A 20012-nucleotide genomic window follows, 5' to 3' on the forward strand; every position below is an offset into this window, starting at 1 on the left:
TTACTACTCTGCTGGTAAGCGAAGTCACAGAGCTCGAAGTGTTCTGTGTGGAAAGGTTGCAACAGTAGGGCCTGGCATTCAAGTCTGGCCAGCACCGTGGGCATGAGCCGCAGTGGCAATGGTAGCAGGCTTCCTGAGTTGACCACTGTGGGGGTCCTCTAACTCCACAGTCCAGTTGTAGTTCCCCTGAGTCTTCTTCTGCCAGTTCCTCCACTGATTTTGTATACACCTAACTCCTTGAGATTTCTGCCTGCAGCACTCGACCCTGATATACCTAACTCATCTTTCTGCATCCACTCAGGCTCACCTATAAATCATCCTCCATCCCATAATGCCGTAAATATGTAAACCACTCAGGTTATCTTCTGCTCAAAATCCTCCAGTGGCTTCTTACCACACTTAGAATAAATTCAAACTTCTTACTGGAGTTCCAAGCTGCAGATCTGGCTTCGGCCCACTTCTCTGACAGTATCCAGCCTCTGGGTTCTCAATTCCTGAAGCAGGACAAGCTTTGCCCTAGATTTGTGCTATGCTGTTCCATCTGCAAGTAACACGAGTTCTCCTCACTTCTTACATGTCTTCCATGTCATTTAGATTAGATGTTACCTTCTTATAGCCCCCAGTAAATGAGCCTATTTTCTCTGCACTTACTAGTATCTAATTTTTTCTTGTCATTAGTCACCATTGTCCCTCTTCTCCAAGAATGAATGCACAATAGAAGTAGGGAGGAACTCTGTCCCCTCATAGCAGATCTGGGGCTCGTGGTAAATGCTTAATAAATATTTAAAGGATAAATTTGGGTTAAATTTGTAAGGTAGAAATTTTACTTCTGTTAGATAGTTACTCCAAGTGTGTTAACACCACTTTGCCATCTGGGCACAGGTGGTAGGATAACAAACTTTTGGAATATATTATACTTAACTGCTTTGGGAATAAAAAACCCTGAAAACAATCCCTTTTTAACACTGCCGCTGGAAAAAGGGGCTATCTAAAAATCACTAATTCTTTATTGGGGAAGAGGAATATTAGTTGGATTTCACTCAAGATTACTGCCATTTTTTCCAAACCAGTCCAGCTCTTGCAACATTATGCTTTTGGCTTGTAAGGATAAACAAAATATAGTTTTCTCTCTCAGCTCCATTTGCTGTATTTGGGAGCGGGTGGTTGGGGGAGCGGCTCACACTTGACATCACATCTGGAGAAACAGCACCATCTGCTGGGGAAAGGCTGCTGTGCATCTGCATTGGTAAGAAGCCAGTGGCTTTCAACCTTTCCTTGTGCAACTATACATAATTTGACATTCGGCTTAGCAAATAAAACTCGAAAACCAAAAGGAAGCTCTGCTACTCCAGGAATATTGGTAAGATTAGGGAATCTTCTGTCAAGAGCTTCTCTTCTAAAAAACCAACTTGCACTTTGACCCAAGCTTGGAAATCAGTGCCATTGTAGGAAAGGGAACAACAGAAGTAGATCTGGATTAATAAACAGGAATAGAAAGAGACACAACTTTAAAAGGGCTTTGTCCTGTTTCTCTGCAAACAAGAGGCTGAGAAAATTTAGTGCCTTTGTCCTCTTTTTGGAAGTTCCAGGATTTGTTTTTTCCTTCCCCTCATAAGGACTACATAAATTCATCTGAATTCGCTTTCTAGCTATCTGCATTAAAAAAATTTAGTGACACATAATAACTGCCTATTTATGGAGTACATTGTGGTGTTTCAATAAATGTATACATTGTGTATCACTACTCACATTCTTAGATAGGTATTTTCCCTCTTACCAATCTACTTTATGTTTCAAATTCTTCTTTCTCCATCGTATTTGTGAACAGGTTTCTCAGGATCTAAAAATGATTCCACTCACCTAATTTTTCCCTTACTTTGACAAAATGAATCTGATATTTCAACTGTCTCTTAATTCCTGAAATTGATTTATTTTCTGTACTCCTTACTCAGTATACATGTGCAGTAAAATGCCTCTCCACCTCGATCCTCTGCTGGCTAGACGCTGCGTGCCTTCCTTTTCCCTCAGTTCCTTTCTAATCCAGATCCTAGTGCCTACTCTTTTCTCATTTCTTCCTTTTCCAACTACTCCTTTAAGTATCATTAAGATGTACCCCTTTTCTGTTGTCTGCCTGTGAGCGTTCCCAAAAATGTATTAAGTTCATCCTTTTATTATCATTTGTGGTTTTACCATTTACAAAGTATTCCCATTTCTAAGATTTACCTAAACTCATTTCCTTTTTTACTCATATATTTTCATAGTCCTTAGATTTCTTAATTAGCTACTAGATCAAAATTATCAACATAAAATCTTTTATATCACCTGTCCTCTCATAGTTCTAAGACTTCTTTTTCCTTATTCAAAGCATTTCTAAAATTACTACTCCAGGATTCAATAGTTTTTCTTGATTAGTTAGGAGAATAACTCCCTCCTTCATTACTTTATAGACCTCAAACTTAAGATTCTCAAAAATGTAAGGAACTCCACTCGTATCCTGAATGCTTACTATCCAAATGAAATAGTAACCTTATATGTATACATAACTCAAATAATAACCAATGAATTGCCACTGGCATGCCATTAAAACATACACATCACACATGATTAAGGTAAAAGCTAAATGTTTCTGTTTTTCAGTTTCTCTTTTGCTGTGGTGCATGTGGCTAGAGTTCAAGAACTATATAAAACTGAGTGAAGAAGAAAATGCTTTTATTAATCACAACATGAAATTAACAAGACATCCTATTAGAATTAAACCAGGATAAATACTGCTATTACAAAATTTACATTTTTCACATCCATTCCAGAGGAAAATCTTACATATTAGGGCTCATCTTAAATCGTACGGAATGATTTCAGTAAAACTTTTTAAATAGTAAATAGCAATTAACACATTCTCAAACTTTGCTAAATAGTTAGAAAGGCAACTATAAAATCTATAATGTAACACCCGGTGGGATGAGAACTGTTCTGCTGAACATTATGAACCACGTCTCTGTCTTAGCTGTGACCTCAGTGCGCCCTTTTCACTGGTAAGGCAGCTACTTGCTGTGGTGCCACAGTGATTACCCGAGCTGCTGCTTAAGACACTTGTTTGACCAAGACCCAAGTAAATTTTCTTTCTCGATTTTGCTCTTTTGGAGCAGAAACACTTTCATCTTTGATAGATATAAGGAGGAAAATATGAAATACAGCTGTTATAATCTTCTAAACACAAACAGGGGCAATGAATTATTAGAAATAAGTCTTTGAAATATTTCCTTTTTAAAATAAGGCTTCTGAATAATTTCTGAAAACTAGCTTTCCATTTTAGTACACAACTTGATAAACCATAGCACATTAGATTGGTATTTAGCAGTTTCTTCTATCAACTACACTTTGCCCTCAGTAAGGGTTAGAGTATGATTTCAAACAATTTCTACACATAAAGCATCTTTACATAAGTTTTGTATTCACTGAACTGAGACTTCTTTCACTTATGTACCTGTGGAAGTTAATTTGAGCATACACATATATATATACTTGCATACATATGTGTATATATATATTTTTTAAGTAAGTTACTTTTACCATTAGAATAAACCTAGCCACTACAGGGACAACTCTGTGGGGAAGTGTGGTCTGCCTTGCAACCCTCCTCTAGGTTGAAGAAGGCAGGTATAGTTCGCTGAAGGATGTGATGAGGCTGTAGTAAGTCTTCTCATCATCTGTCAGTCCTGCGTTGCCCGGTCTCACCACCACAGCTACGTGCACATCTGCTTCCTCGGCAGCACTGGCCTCTGTGAAAATCAGCATCAGAAACACCAAAAGATGTCTGAGATTTGCATCAAAGTCAGCAGGGGGATGTGGGGTTGGAAGAAATGAATTTGGACCCGATTTGATAACTGTTGAAACTAGAAGATGGCACCCTGGGGTTGACTAGATTATTATCTCTTTTATATATGTTTTAATTTTTCCACAAAAGTTTTTTTAAAATACTTAACAGTACTTGGCAGAAGAAAACAGCAGTGTATCCTGCACTTCTGAGCTTTATTAAGTACTTGTGAATGCAGAATGATGGAGCCATGTTCTGTCCTACGACTTTCCTCTACTTCCTCCCATCAGCCATACTGAGAACTGAGCTGCTTCCCAAAGGGCAGGCTGGTGGTAATACCAATTAAGATGATATGGGGCTGGGCATGGTGGCTCACAACTACAATCTCAGCACTTTGGGAGGCTGAGGCAGGCGGATCTAGGAGTTCATTTGAACTCCAGGCTGAGTCCAGAAGTTTGAGACCAGCCTGGGCAACATGGCAAAGCTCTATCTCTACAAAAAATACAAAAATTAGCTGGGCGTGGTGGTATGTGTCTACAGTTCCCGCTACTCAGGAGTGCTTAGGTGGGAGGATTGCTTGAGCCCAGGAGGTCAAGGCTGCAGTGAGCCAAGATTGCGCTACTGCATGACAGCCTAGGTGACAGAGTTAGACCCTGTATCAAAAAAGAAAAAGAAAAAGAAGATAAGGGACAAAAGGAATCCCATGGTCTAATCAGCCCAAATATTGGCTCTTACCTAGAATGAAACAGGTAAGAAATCTGAAATATGTCCTGTGGAATTTGGGTTTGGTATAAAAGTAATCCCCAGTAGTTTCTCAACCTTTGGAAAAGGGTCACAGCACCTGAATAGATTAACTGAAGGGCAGTAATGCTGAGAGTTAAGTTCCCAGGAGACACACTGGGGTTGAACTATTTCTTCCACCCACCCACCTCCAGTGCCTATTTTCTGTTCTGCCTGTGAGAGAGCCCGTCACCTTCCCAGAGCCAACAGTACTCACGATTCTTCCCTCTGTGTGGGACTGCCTTCTTCAGACCACCTCTGCAGATGCCATTGGAGAAAGGCAGCTACCCTCCACTCACCCCTACTTCCTAGCCTGACTGCTCTGAGCAAAGTTTTCATTGTGACTGGCAACCCAGGGATTTGACTAAGTTGAGCCATCACAATCCACATGGGACTTGACACTGTTAAGTGGCCGTTCCTATTCAGGCTTCTTATCTAAGTCACTGCAGGGCACGTTTTGTCCCTAAGCACCAATGCTCTGTTGGCATAACACTGAGACACTTTAATATTTATTGACTCAACCCCCTGGATCCTTTTCTTTTCCTTTCTTCCAAGGGGAAAAAGTCATCTCTCTCTTTCATACTTGGGTATTATTTGGGATTTTATTTTATTTTTGAGACAGGGTCTCTGTGTCGTTCAGGCTGGAGTGCAATGGCATGATCTCAGCTCCCCACAACCTCTGCCTCCCCAGCTCAAGCAATTCTCCTGCATCAGCCCGCTGAGAGTAGCTGGGACTACAGGCATGCGCCACTACTGCCTGGCTAATTTTCATATTTTTAGTAGACACAGGGTTTCACCATGTTGGCCAGGATGGTCTTGAACTCCTGACCTCAAATGATCCACCTGCCTTGGCCTCCCAAGTGCTTGGATTACAGTGAGCCACTGTGCCCGGCCAGTATTTGGGATATTAACTTAGTTTTTCATTCTGCCTCAGCAGCGTTAAGTCTGGGCACGTGGTACCAAAACAGGACCAGAGAGAGAGAAAAGAGCAAGCAGGCAGGTAGCTCCCCGCCTCATCCCAGCTGCAGATGACCCATGTTCTGGCCCCACTGCCTAAGCATGTGGGGGGCCAGCAGAAGATGAAGGGCATGAATAAAACTGCCTTACAGAGAATCAAAAGGAGCCAATTTCATTTTGAAGCCAATTTAGGGATTATTTCTATTCTCCAAAATTAGGAATAATTTCTAAAACTGCAACTGAGGAAAAGGCTTAAGTGAAAAGATAAAGATCCAAAATTATAGATGTACTAAGTGAAGCCAAATACAAAAACTAAGTGGCTCAAGACATGAATATGAAGAAACTAAGTGGTCTTAGGGCAGGGGTTGTAATTCTCAATATGGAGACAGAGCAAAGGTCAGGGATCACAAATTGAACTGTGCATTTAATCCCAGAATTGGCTGGCTTTGAGCGGAGCACTAGCCACAAAGCAAACCCTTACTTCTAAGCCTGCAGAAACTTACCATCCAAAGTTTGAGGGAAATTAAATATAAGGCAAACTACAGACTTTCATCTGCAACCACTTGAATAAAGAAAAACAGTTCACAGATTAGGCCAGCTAAACTCACCAGAACAAGGCCCATTTCCTTTCCATAAGAACCGAAACATAGTAAAAGGTTTTCAAATTATCATTCTTCACAGACACTCATGACATATACCTACCCTTCACTGATAGTAAAATAAACTCCCCACCCTACCACTCTAAGCCCCCCAAAATCACTTAAGGGTATACTGAAGCTTCAAATCAGGAAAATGCTTCTATATGGAAAAATGACAGGCAAACATCGACAGTAAGTTCAAAGTAGAGGCCAGGTGAAATGGTTGTTGCTGAGGCTAATGCTTCTTGACAGTACATTTCACATGGCCTGGCTCCTACTTGTTACACAGTGAACCTTGAAGCACTATCTGTGCAGCTGTTGGTCTTTCTTCCAGTACAATCAGATATGTAAATATAAAGCTTTCTATAAAGTAGAAAAAAAATGAGCTGACAGTGTGTAGAAATGCTTGGACATAAGCATAATCAAAAACAAAATCTGCTGTTTTCAAATTTCATCAATTAATATATAAAATTCCAGGCCAGACATGGTGGCTCACACCTGTAATCCCAGCACTTTGAGAGGCCAAGGTGGGCAGATCTAGACCAGCCTGGCCAACATGGCGAAACCCCATCTCTACTAAAAATATAAAAATTAGTCAGCTGTGGTGGTATGTGCCTGTAATACCAGCTACTTGGGAGGCTGAGGCAGAAGAATTGCTTGAATCCAGGGAGCAGAGGTTGCAGTGAGCCAAGCATGCCACTGCACTCTAGCCTAGGTGACAGAGCAAGACTCCGTCTCAACATATAAAAATAAAAATAAAAAATTCCAGTCTAGATTAACCAAGGGCTGAAATTTTTAAAAGATATTAATAATTACTGAATGTCTATTGTATGTCAGGTAAAATTAAGCCTGTTCTATCTCTATTTCTTTGGAAAAAGTTATTAAAACTTTTTAGGTATTAGATGACCTATGCTGATTAACTTTTTTAAAGCAGCTTAGCAAATTAGTACCTGCTTACATACCTACCATTCCTGCCTATCTCGATAAAGCAAAAGCTCAAGGGTCAGCAGAAGAGAAAGAACAGCTCAAACACACTACCTCAGATAAGGCACCGTTACCAGAAGTCTCTGGATTTTCCTTTGGGCCCTATATCTGAAAATCTCAGGAGTAACTTTAGTTCTATAACAGATAGGCAGGGCTGGAGAGAGGACTCTTTTTGTTTTCTTTTTTTTTTTTTTTTTTTTGAGATGGAGTTTCGCTCTTGTTACCCAGGCTGGAGTGCAATGGCGCGATCTTGGCTCACCACAACCTCCGTCTCCTGGGTTCAGGCAATTCTCCTGCCTCAGCCTCCTGAGTAGCTGGGATTACAGGCACACGCCACCATGCCCAGCTAATTTTTTGTATTTTTAGTAGAGACGGGGTTTCACCATGTTGACCAGGATGGTCTCGATCTCTTGACCTTGTGATCCACCCGCCTCGGCCTCCCAAAGTGCTGGGATTACAGGCTTGAGCCACCGCGCCCGGCCTGGAGAGAGGACTCTTTCCTATAGACTGCTGAGGCTGCCACCAAGAGGCCCAGGAGTCACGTGGAGCTGACTATGCAAAAGAGCATCCTCGTCCCCTCTGCCCCTTTTCCTTAATCCCCTTCCCCAGCCTGCTGTCACAGACACAGTTTGTCAAGAGCATCTGCACAGTACACAAAGCCCTGTTCTAGGGGTAAACAGAAGGTATGATTGCAGTCCCAGAGAAACTTGCAATCCAAGGCAGAATGGAAAAAACACAAGTATGTAGAACTGCCCTCAAATACAAGCAAAATTATGAACACACTAAAAGCAGGCTCAGTGGGTGATGCACAAACTCTAAGGAGAATGAGCGCATTGGAGCCAGGGGAAGGCCTTACCAACCAGGGGCTTTTCAGTAAGAATTGCAGAGGCCACCTTCCTCCAGCACCCTTTACTTTTCACCTGCTTCCTCTTTCCTCATTCACTACTTTCTCCTTCTGTAATTCTCTAGAGGACACATATTCTTAGGCAGATGCTGGAGTATATGTTTTCCATTTCATCAAAACTACTCTTGAAGGCCAGGCAGGGTGGCTCACACCTGTGCTCCCAGCACTTTGGGAGGCGGAGGCAGGCAGATCACTTGAAGTTAGGAGTTCAAGACCAGCCTGGCCAACATGGCGAAACCCCATCTCTAACAAAAAATAAAAACAAAATTAGCCAGAGGTGGCAGTGTACACCTGTAATTGCTTGAACCCAGGAGGCAGAGGCTGCAGTGAGCTGTCATTGTACCACTGCACTCTAGCCTGGGCGACAGAGAGAAACCCTGTCTACAAAAAACAAAAAAACTACTCTTGAAATAATTTATATTACCAATAAAGTATGGTATACACTGTTTGTGAATTCAACCCATAAAGTTATATATATGCTACTGTACTGTAAATAGTAAAGAGGGTCATGTTGAGTACAAAATATGTATGTCTCTAAAGTGAATCATGTACAACAAAGCCAAAGATTCACAACCTCAGAGGTTCTCGGGGAATGAAGAGCATTGGAGGGAAGGCAGGGGTGAGTCACCTACTCACCATGGGGAAGTGCATCAATTGGAACGATGGCCAAAACTGCTTAAACTAATTACAGTTCTCTTTCTCTCTCTCTCTTTTGGCTGGGTATATATAGCTGACCTCACTATTGTTAGCTGCATTTAATGCAGGTCTACAGTGACTTTACTGTCAACTAACCAGCCCTTTCCTCATACTCTTGCCTGCATGCTCCTTCGCATGACACAGTGTGTATGTGTGTATACATAGCGACAGGTGGGAAATCATGGATAAGGAGTTAAACGACAAGACTTAGTCTTTTCAATGCCACTTCCCCAAACACAACTCCCAGAGTGGGAGGTGGGTCAGTTGGTTTATTCTTTTTTGAGACAGTCTTGCGCTGTCATCCAGGCTGGAGTGCAATGGTGCAAACACAGCTCACTGCAGCCTCGACTTCCTGGGCTCAACTGATCCTCCTGCCTCAGCATCTCAAGCAGCTGGGACCACAGGAGTAAGCCACCTCACCCAGCTAACTTTTTGAATTTTTGTATAGACAGGGGTCTTATATTGTTGCCCAGGTTAGTCTCAAACTCCTGGGTTCAAGCAATCCTCCTGCCTGAGCCCACAAAAGCACTGGGATTACAGGCATGAGCCACCATGCCTGGCTTCACTGTTTTTTTGTTTTAATTCAAACACAAACTTGGACCAGAAACTGTTACTTTATGTAAAATTATTTTATTTTTCAAGGATCCCCACATAAACTTTCTTTAAAGAGGCAATGTATTTGTAGTGCCAGGTTCAGCTCATATCCTGGAATATATAATGTTAGAAATCTATTACTCACCTCGAGTAACATCTGTCAGAAACAAAATGTTGTTGGTTGAGCACCCAATGCTGTCTGCAATCTTTCGATAACTTTCACTCTCCACTTTGCGTCCAATCTTGGTATCAAAGTGACCATCAACCAGCTGAACAAAGAGAAGGGGAAAGACTGGAAATACAAACATACTTGCAGTGCCCCTCACGTGTTTTCTCTGAATACGTGATAATCACAGTGACTTCATTTGCTCCGTATTTAATGAAAATCTACTTAATAAGGAACTTTATGAAGGCTACAAAAAGGGAAAATAAAGATTTCATAGCAACAAACATTTGGAAAAAGACAACTACCAGCTCAATATACATAAGATCATTTTATAATTTACCTGGTTTTCACTAGCATTCATTTTACATCTGAAACAGTTTAAAATAAACATGCCCTACATCCTACCCTTAAAACATGATTTGTACTCAAACTACTTATTGAATTTTACTCCTGATGAAAGATTCTGAACACTACCCTTTAATCTTATGATGAAAAAATTTCTCTAACCTGCTTCATGAATAAGCTATTATTTTACTAACAAGAAATTTTCATTTTCTAATTAAAACATTTGAAATTCTACCCAAGGGCTCGTCTACATCTCTGCCTGTAGGGCCCAGCCCTACAGGGTTTTGTGAGCCCCTCCCGGCTGGTGCAGAGATGAGAAATTGTAGAAATAAAAGGCATAAGACACAGAGATCGAGAAAAGAAAGTCTGGGGCCCAGGAGTCCACTGCTACCCAAATTGCGGAGACCAGCAGTGCCCCGAATGCTGGGATGCTTTTACTTTTATTGAGTTGCAAATTTGGGGAAAGGGTAGGTAGGGCATGGTATTGGTGGTCAGAGACTGGGGGCAGGGTAGATAGGGCGTGGCAGTGATAGGGTTAAGTACATCACGTGTTATTTAGGTAGGGGCTTAGGAATTTTTGGCACCCGAAGTGAGGTAAGGAGCATAATGCATCAGCACTTTTTCCATACTTATCAAGAAAGAACTAAAACATTAAGATTTATATTACTATTACTGATTATCTTTTTTAAGAAAAAAGGAACCAGGTGCAGAAGAGGGACATGAGAGTAGACATGGAACATGACCGCTGAAGCACAGCATCACAGAGAGACAGTTAAGCCCCCGGATGTTTGCGGGTCTGCCTGACAGCCATCAGGCCTTACCACAGGAGCTTGGAGAAGCAGAGTTTTCTCCAAACTTCCCCAGGAAGGAGATGTCTAGGCCATTTTGGACGTTTCCTTCCCTAGCTGGCTAAACAGCAGGCACTTTTACAGTGTGGGCGCTGCCGCACAGCTGAGGCACCCTCCAGTAGCCCTTATGTGGGCGTGACAGAGGGCCTAGGGAATCTTGCCTTAGTGTCATTCATTTCACAATGTCACCCCAGGTTCACACTTCCAACCTGAGAGGCATTACTAAAAGAATTAAGATTTCCTATGCATAACTAAGGTCACATATGAATAACTAGTAACTATTACGGTTATATTTCTGGTTACTTTCTTCTTCATTATTTATATGGCAATAGGCTGAGGCTTTTTGCTCCTGCCTCGGTGCTTATGGGATCTCTCCCCTACATCTGCCCTCTTGGAAACAACTGGAGTCAAATTTGTAACTTGCTAATTTAACCAACAGTAATTAAAATAAGTCCATATTTAGGGTCGGTTACTAAGATGTGATCTTTTTACAAATTAAAAACAAGCATAGTAAGCACTCAGAGACAAACTGGGGTTGGCCAATGGGAAGCTAAAAAAAAAAAGACAAATTAAAGTAATTTTAAGGTTGCTTATTTTTAAGTTAAGATTGATTTTGCATATTTTCTTTTCCTCTCAGTTTGCCTCACTGGGTAACTAGAGAGTACAATTTTTATTAGTGAACTCAGTAGGTGCTTTTGTCCTGTCATGATTGTGAGAAAAGTTGTCTCTGTAGTAAAAGAACAGTCACCAAGGATTTAAGGGTTTCATTATTTAACATCTGGTTTAAAAATAAGACAGAAAGTAGGAAAATACTAAAATTAGAATACAACAAACTCCAAAGCTAAAGTGTTCTTTGCACATGGTAGGGGCTCAATAAATATTCATTTTAAAAAGTATCTGGTCTAGTTACCTATTGTAAGTAATCTATTGTAAGTTCGGTTTATATTCCAAGTTACCTATAGGAAGTCTGGTCTATATTCAGCTAATCAGCACTTCTTTTTAAAACCCTAAATGTAGTCGCTTCTTTCATTGATCACCCCATCCTCCAGGGGGCGCAGGGATGCTGACACAGAGAGGCTTGCAAGAATTTTCTCCTGTACATGAAATGTAACAGGTGACCTTATCACTAAATTTTAAAATGTGCCTGGTTCTCCTATAATAATGCTGTTTCTTCTGAAATAAAATCTGTATCTCTTCAAAGAGCCAGAAACAAATGAGTGGACCTTGTCCTCAGCTATATTCAAAAACTCTTTATATATTTCTCCGGACTGTGTACAATCCTATTTTGCATCCTAACGGATTTTGTTTTTCAAAACACAGAATAAACTTTATGTAACAACCTTATATAGAAGAAACTGTAAATACAGTATAATTAAAAATGATTATTTTATTCTTACCTAATTTTAAGCAACCCCTCAAAAAAGTATTCCATTAGTTTCCATTGGTTTCCCTTTAACAGTCATTATTTCATGCTTTGATCACATCAAAAAACCAAGTAAACTAAGTAACCTACCTCAAGAATATCCCCCTCTGTAGAATGCCCAAATAGTAGTTTCTGTGCCTCCACACTCCCTGAAGAATAGATGTACACCTTCATTCCAGCCTCTCTCCATTTCCTGACTGCTGGAACTACATCTGCAAAGAACCTACAGGGAAGACCACCAAGTTAAAATACAGGAACACCTCATCTAGCCAGATGAAAACCTGTCATAATAGATGCCATATGATTCTCTATTTGTGCCCAAATGGTACCTGAGAAGCAGCTCCCTGAGACTACAAACTCCTGCAGTTCTAATAAATGTGCTGCTAGAGTCCCAGGCTCACAGCAGATTAGAAGCAACCGTCTATGTGGAAAAAAAGATTGTTTTGAACAGCCACTAGTGACAGTAAAAAGGGATTATAGATAAAAGGATGAAATGGGAAAGTATTTTTTAAATTCCCAAGGAACTCAAAAAAGCAAACAGCAATAATATAATATAATCTTTGATGTTCTTCATGACAAGAAAAGGTTAACTCATGTCCACTGTGCTTTAGGAAAGCATGGAAATGCTTTTAAAAAGATCTGCACCCAAAACAATCAAAACAAAGTTTGAAGGCTCAAAGCTATAAGCTTATGATTAGCTAGAAAATGGAATTACTTTTTTTTCCCCCGAGACAGGGTCTTGCTCTGTTGCCTAGGCTGGAGTGCAGTGGCGTGATCTCAGCTGTTTGCAACCTCCACCTCCTGGGCTTGAGTGATTCTCCCACCTCAGCCTTCCAGGTAGCTGGGACTACAGCCATGCACTACCACGCCCAGCTAATTTTTTTTTAATGATTTGTAGAGATGGGTTTTGTCATGTCGCCCAGGCTGGTCTCAAACTGCTGGACTCAAGTGATCCACCCGCTCAGCCTCCCAAAGTGCTGGGATTACAGGTGTGAGCCACTGCACCTGGCCTGCATTTCTTGAGAACTAAGAAAACATTTTACTGTATGAGGAAAAAAGTACATAACAAATCATTTGAGAGACTTGTACTATCTCACATTAACCAGTCAGCAAAAGGTGTCTTTTTCTGACCCCTGACACTCTGTCTCTTTTACCAATTCTACAGTGTCTTCCATATCCATGGAGGAAATTAACATCACAGGAAAAAGATGAAAATATAAGCACAAGGAACCTGGGTTGTAGAACCAGTCATCTTTAAAAGATTACCTGGAAAATGTCAGAGGAGTCTTCTGCTTTATATTATGCATGCTTAATATGATGCGCTAATTGAAGGAAAGAGATCAATGTATTCAAAACCAGTGCACAAATTATATTATTCTGAGTACTAGTTTACATTCATAGAGACAGGATTTTTCCTGTCTTCAGCAGTTAGTTGTATAATTAAGGAACCAAGACCCAGAGAAGTGAGGGCTAACTACTGGGTGCACAGTCTCCTGTCTCCACTTTTTTGAGTGCTGTACAAAGTGAACCTGGCTGATATTCCCAGATCACTGGCATATCCTGCAATTCCAGTCCATCCTTTAAAAGGTAGAAGCTCCTTGTAAAATACATAAAGATGACATCTCATTTGACAGAAATATAAAAGAAATATAGGCAGCTGGAAACACTCTTGGATCTTAGGGTTTACAACTGGCAGTGGCCTAAAATCCTTAGAGGCAAAGTCTTATTAGAATTTCTCAGCAGGCTGGGCACGGTAGCTCATGCCTGAAATCCTAGCATGTTGGGAGGCCAAGGCAGGTGGACTGCCCTGAGCTCAGGAGCTCGAGACCACCCTGGGCAACATGGCGAACCCTGTCTCTACTAAAATACAAAAAATTAGCCAGGTGGGGTGGCATGCACCTGTACTCCCAGCTGCTCAGGAAGCTGAGGTACAAGAATTGCTTGAACCCGGGAATCGGAAGTTGCAGTGAGCTAAGATTGCAGCAATGCACTCCATCCTGGACAACAGAGTGAGACTCTGTCACCAAAAACAAAAACAGGCCGGGAGTGGTGGCTCATGCCTATAATCCTACCACTTTGGGAAGCTGAGGCAGGTGGACCACTTGAGGTTAGGAGTTCAAGATCAGCCTCGTCAATAAACCCCATCTCTACTAAAAATACAAAAATTATCCGGGCATGGTAGCACGCACCTGTAATCCCAGCTACTCTGGAGGCTGAGACAGAAGAATCACTTAAACCCAGGAGGCAGAGGTTGCAGTGAGCTGAGATTGTGCCACTGCACTCTAGCCCAGGTGACAGAGCAAGACTCTGTCTCAAAGCATAATCAAAAACAAAAAAACAAATAGAATTTCTCAGCGATATGGTATGGACAACATAGCAAGACCATACCTCTACAAAAAAGTTGTTTAGCCAGGTATGGTGGGTATTGCCTGTAGTCCCAGTTAATCAGTAGGCTGAGGTGGGAGGGTCACTTGAAGTCCAGGAGTTCAAGGCTACAGTGAACTATAATGGCACCACTGCACTCCAGTGTGGATCACAGGGCAAAACTCCAGCTCTTAAAAAAAAAAAAAATAGGCCAGGTATGGTGGCTTATGCCTGTAACCCCAGCACTTTGGGAGGCCAAGGCAGGCAGATCGCTAAAGCCCAAAAGTTTGAGGCCGGCCTGGGCAACATGGTAAAACCCCATCTCTACAAAAATACAAAAATTAGCTAGGCATGGTGGCACATGCCTAGTCCCAGCTACTTGGGAGGCAGAGGTGGGAGGATCACCTGAGCTAGGGGAGGTCAAGGCTGCAGTGAGCCATGATCATGTCACTGCACTCCAGCCTGGGTAAGAGCGTGGGACCCTGTGTGAATCAATCAATACTTTATCAGTAGTATAATACTCAAAAGTCTCCTCAGTCAGATTGCTATCAGGAACTCCATAACCAAGACTCAAAGAATCTGTTGAAGTTACTCAAAAAAGCAAAGAAGAACATGATAGTGCAGACATCTTCTGAGTAACCTCAATGGTACTCATAGGGCACAAAATTTCCTATGTCTCATAGAGCAAAAAGCAGGTAACTAACAGTCCAGGGAAGCGACCCAACAGAGCTGCCACTTGTGTACTCAGAATCAAATATGACTTCATTCAAGGAAGTCACCATTTTCTAGGAAGCTGTTTTAAATGGAGACTGAAAGTCCTTGAAGCAACCCACAAGACCAGACAGGCAGATGCGGGTAATCTAGTCAGCTGAAATGTTTTAGCCCAGTTTTTCAAAAATGAAACAAAACTCACTTGTTAGCCTAAAAAGAATGTGGATTTTTATCTATTTTACAAATCATGTGACTTACACTGGGAAGAGAGGACTAGTGAAAAACATGTTTGGATTTGGGACTGGTGAAACGTTTAGGCTGACTCGCGCACATACTCTGCTTTCATGAGCCCAGCTGTGAATGCCGCCCTCCACATGTGGCCCTGCAGTTGTTTGAGTGCAGTGGTCTTTCGATCCAAGGACATCTGCCAGCACACATTATCTACCACGGCCTGGATCATCTGCTGCAGATCATCTACTCCACTCCCAGACGCTGCAGGGATAGGAACAGCCCCATCGAGGTGGGCATCCTCTTCAGCCTTTAAGTCAGAAACAACATGATGTTTGTTTTTTGCTTATTCAAAAAAGGATCATTTAAAACAAGACCCAAAACCCCAGCAGAACAACTTTCTCCATCATTAGTCCTAGTATGGCTGCAAATTGAAACATCATATACTTTGGAACTGATAAAAATGATTCCTAAAAGAACCTGGGTTAATAAATTTACATTGCCTTTCCTTTTGCTAAAAGCTGAAATTTAAACTGAGAGCCATGTTGTATATGAGAAGAGACAGCACATAATGATAGAGTAAGACTTGATTTGTTGATTTACTACTCGGATCAACAAACCAGGACTTTAACTCAATCTGATCATTTTCTCTGCACTTTAACTAACTGAGAAAGAAACAAGGAAAATCTCATAAATTAGTTTATGCCTGGGATTCAGTGAAAAGAAGCTAGTGAAGTAATAAGGTTGGTTCACATTCAGTCTCCTGTAATCTCTCATATCTTGCAAAAATCCTAACAGCAATTTAGAACAATGACTTTGTGACAATGGAATGCAATTTCTAAAGATACATATATACATATATATATATACACACACAGTAATGGGGGACTATGTATGTATGTTTCAACAACAAAAAAAAGGTAAGGGAGGAAAGTACAGTAAGTCCTCATTTAACATCATCATAGGGTCTTGGAACCTGTGACTTCAAGTGACATGACCTTTTCAAATAATGTTATTTCCTTCAACATCATTTTGTTATAACATTAAGTGAAAAAAAAAATTGGTTTTGTTATAGTTGGTTTAAAATTGAATATTGAAATTTAAGTGTCATTTCACTTAAAGTCAGTTTCCAAGAATCTAAAAACATTATGGAAGGACTTACTGTATTTCAGATTAACCCTGAGTTGTCCAGAAAATTCAACAAACCCAAATATTCCATACCCAAAGGACATAACTATATTTCCAATCCTAATTCCTAACAGTGAAACATCTATAGAGAGCATTCCACAGTATCCAACATAGAAAATAACTGCCAGTGAGTTAGCTCTGTAGACCATGTAAGCCACTGAAACAATTTTAAAGAAAAACAAGAGCAGGAGTTCCATAGCACACAATGTGGAAGGAAAAGACAGCCTGATGACTTGGGAGAAGAGAGCAGAACAAGGCACAGCAGACCAAAGCAGGTATGAGGGCTGGGCCAGAATGAGCTGGGGTGAGGAGTCTGGAGGGGGAGTATAGGTGTGGGGAGCACTGTAGAGGGGGCAGCAGGGGTTTGCAGTGAGGCAGGAGGGAGTGCAAAATGATGAGGTATTGTCATTCAGAGAATGGCATAGCTTGGATGTGTGTCCCCACCCAAACTGCACATTGAAATGTAATCCTCAATGTTGGAGGTGAGGCCTAGTGGGAGGTGACTGATCATGGGGGGTGGATTTCTTGTGAATGGTTTATTTAGTTCCATCCGCCTTGATGCTCTCCTCGAGATAATGAGTTCTGGTTGTTTTAAAGTATATAGTGTCTCCCCCCTTACTCTCTTGTTCCTGACTTTGACCACGTGATACACCTGTTCCCGCTTTGCCTTCCATCATGATTAGAAGCTTCCTTAGGCCTCCCCAGAAGCAGATGCTGCTGTGTTTCCTGTATAGCCTGTAGACCTGTGAGCCAATTAAACCTCTTTTCTTAAAAATTACCCAGTCTCAGTTATTTCTTTACAGCAATGTGAAAACAGACTAATACAGAGATATTAATGAAAAATATAGAGACTGCTCAAAACCATTTGCATTCTACCCAGAACGGACTTTTTTCTTTGAGACAGTGTCTTGCTCTGTAGCCCAGGCTGGAGGGCAGTGGCCATCGAGGCCCACTACAACCTTTGCCTCCCAGATTCAAGCGATTCTCCTGCCTCAGCCTCCTAAGGAGCTGGGATACAGGTGCCCGCCACTGCACCCAGCTAATTTTTTGTATTTTTAGTACAGGCAGGGTTTCACCATTTTGGCCAGGCTGGCCTTGAACTCCTGACCTTGAGTGATCCACCCACCTTGGCCTCCCAAATTGCTGGGATTACAGGCGTGAACCACCGCACCTGGCCTAGAGTTGCTTTTTTCTAGAGCTATTTAAACTGCACAAAAATATCATGTATTTGCAAACTTAAGTCCTTTCTGGGTGTGCTGGGCACTTTGGAAGGCTGAGGAGGGTGGATCACTTGAGGTCAGGAGTTCTAGACCAACCTGTCCAATATGGTGAAACCCAATCTCTACTAAAAATACAAAAAATTAGCTGGGCATGGTGGTGGGCACCTGTAGTCCCAGCTACTCAGGAGGCTGAGGCAGGAGAATCTCGTGAACCTAGGAAGCAGAGGTTGCAGTGAGCTAAGATCACACTACCACACTCCGGCCTGGGCAACAAAGTGAGACTCCATCTCAAAAAAAAAAAAAAAAAAAAAAAAGAGCAACTCTAGAAACAACAAACACAATCCAGCCTTTAATTGTACTGTGAATTCCTAAGCAGGCAACTCACTGTCACCGCAGCCTCCATCCCCTAACAAACCAAGGCACTTAGTTTACAATATGCTCAGAGCATATTCTAAATCTTCAGGTACCCTCATTTCTAAGACACTTGGGAGTGTAAGATAGAAATGTCCCAACCTGTTTCCTCAAAAGACTGACATCCTGCTGGCACTCCTCTTCTTCCCAATGTGTCTGCAGATACTCTTTAACATTTTTTTCGATGTAAGGAAATAAAATGTCCTGGATAAAAGAGCAAAAGAAAATACAAGAGCTAGCTTTTATCAGTAGTACAAGATTCAGTTTTTCTACTATCTTACCTTACATAACTGTAACAAATCAATCAATGGGACTCTTATGAAAATTGCTGCTGTGAATATAAGAGCACGAAAGAGAGACAGAGACCAAGAAACAAATGAACCAGACCAAGAGTCGGCAAATTACAACCTGCAGGCCAAATCAAGTCCACTGACTGTTTTTGTAAGGAAGTTTTATTGGAACACAGCCACACTCACTTATTTACATAGTGTCTGTGGCTACTTTTGTATCACAACGGCAGAATTCAGTATTTGCAACTAAGAACATAGGGCCTGCAAACCCTAAAATATTCACTGTCCGGTCCTTTACAGAAAAAGTCTGCCAACTACTGAACTAGATGGCTAGACCAAAGGTCCTTGAGGGCATGGATCAAGTGTGTCTTGCTCACAGCTATATCCCCAATGCATACCACATTATTATACATATCACTCCAATACTCTGCTGAAAAGAATGGTTTGGTGTCCACACATGACAAGTAGTTTTTTCAAAAAAACTTGATCACCATGACTCTTTCTTGGTAACCAGACTACATACGGAGTATCCGATAAGAAAGCGATATGCAGCTGGGCATGGTGGCTCACACCTCTAATTCTAGCACTTTGGGAGGCTGAGGTGGGTGAATCACCTGAGGTCTGGAGTTCGAGACCAGCCTGGTCAACATGGTGAAACCCTGTCTCTACTAAAAATACAAAAATTAGCTGGGTGTGGTGGCAGGCACCTGTAATCCCAGATACTTAGGAAACTGAGGCACGAGAATCTCTTGAACCCAGGAGGCAGAGGTTGCAGTGAGCCAAGATCACACCATTGTACTCCAGCCTGGACAACAGAACAAGACTCTGTCTCCAAAAAAAAAAAAAAAAAAAGAAGAAGAAGAAGGTGATATGCAGAATAATTCAGTAATAAATAACCTGTCAGGAGTCTATGCATTGGGAGTGATTTCTCTTTCTCAATCAGGGCTCTACCTCTGCTTTTTACTAGCTGTGTTCAAATAGCTTATGCTCTTGAGCCACAGTTTTCTCATTTGCTACACAGGAATAAAATGAGGGAAAGTCACTAGTGTATTAAACTATCTAATGGAAGGCACCTGTCATCTCACCACTTAGTATGTTCTTTTTTTTTTTTTTTTGAGACAAGAGTCTTGCTTTGTTGCCCAGGCTGGAGTGCGGTGGTGTGATCTCGGCTCACTGCAACCTCTCTCTGCCGCCTGGATTCAAGAGATTCTCCTGCCTCAGCCTTCCAACTAGCTGGGATTACAGGTGCCCACCATCACACCTGGCTAATTTTTCTACCTTTCATAGAGACAGGGTTTCACCATGTTGGCCAGGCTGGTCTCAAACTCCTGACCTCAAATGATCCACTGCCCTCAGCCTCCCAAAATGCTGGGATTACAGGCATGAGTCACCGTGCCTAGCAAAGTATATATATGTATATGTGTGTATATATATATATATATATATATATA

At 41.6% G+C, this 20012-nt stretch overlaps 1 protein-coding gene and 1 long non-coding RNA gene across 5 annotated transcripts in view; one reads left to right on the forward strand and one right to left on the reverse strand.

The window, feature by feature from the left end:
• Nucleotides 1-2688: 2688 nt before the first annotated feature.
• ENOPH1 (enolase-phosphatase 1) overlaps nt 2689-20012 on the reverse strand; it is a 38077-nt gene continuing 20753 nt past the window's right edge. For 2 of the 4 annotated variants that reach the window (XM_032239789.1, XM_032239791.1), the window contains exons 2-6: nt 18374-18475; nt 15560-15762; nt 12240-12372; nt 9513-9636; nt 2689-3779 (exon numbers count right to left, since the gene is read on the reverse strand). In XM_032239789.1, coding sequence (XP_032095680.1) covers nt 3640-3779; nt 9513-9636; nt 12240-12372; nt 15560-15762; nt 18374-18475 — 702 coding nt within the window. In that variant the 3' untranslated portion in view covers nt 2689-3639. The remainder of the gene's footprint in view (nt 3780-9512; nt 9637-12239; nt 12373-15559; nt 15763-18373; nt 18476-20012) is intronic. The other 2 variants (XM_032239790.1, XM_032239792.1) reach the window with 1 other exon arrangement.
• Nucleotides 16387-16763, forward strand: LOC116524476. Its single transcript, XR_004257345.1, has 2 exons — nt 16387-16530; nt 16645-16763. It is a non-coding gene; the product is annotated as an uncharacterized LOC116524476 (long non-coding RNA).

This window comes from Sapajus apella, unplaced genomic scaffold (genome assembly GCF_009761245.1).
Source record: "Sapajus apella isolate SASKATOON/1434 unplaced genomic scaffold, GSC_monkey_1.0 scaffold45, whole genome shotgun sequence".
Lineage (NCBI taxonomy): Eukaryota > Metazoa > Chordata > Mammalia > Primates > Cebidae > Sapajus > Sapajus apella.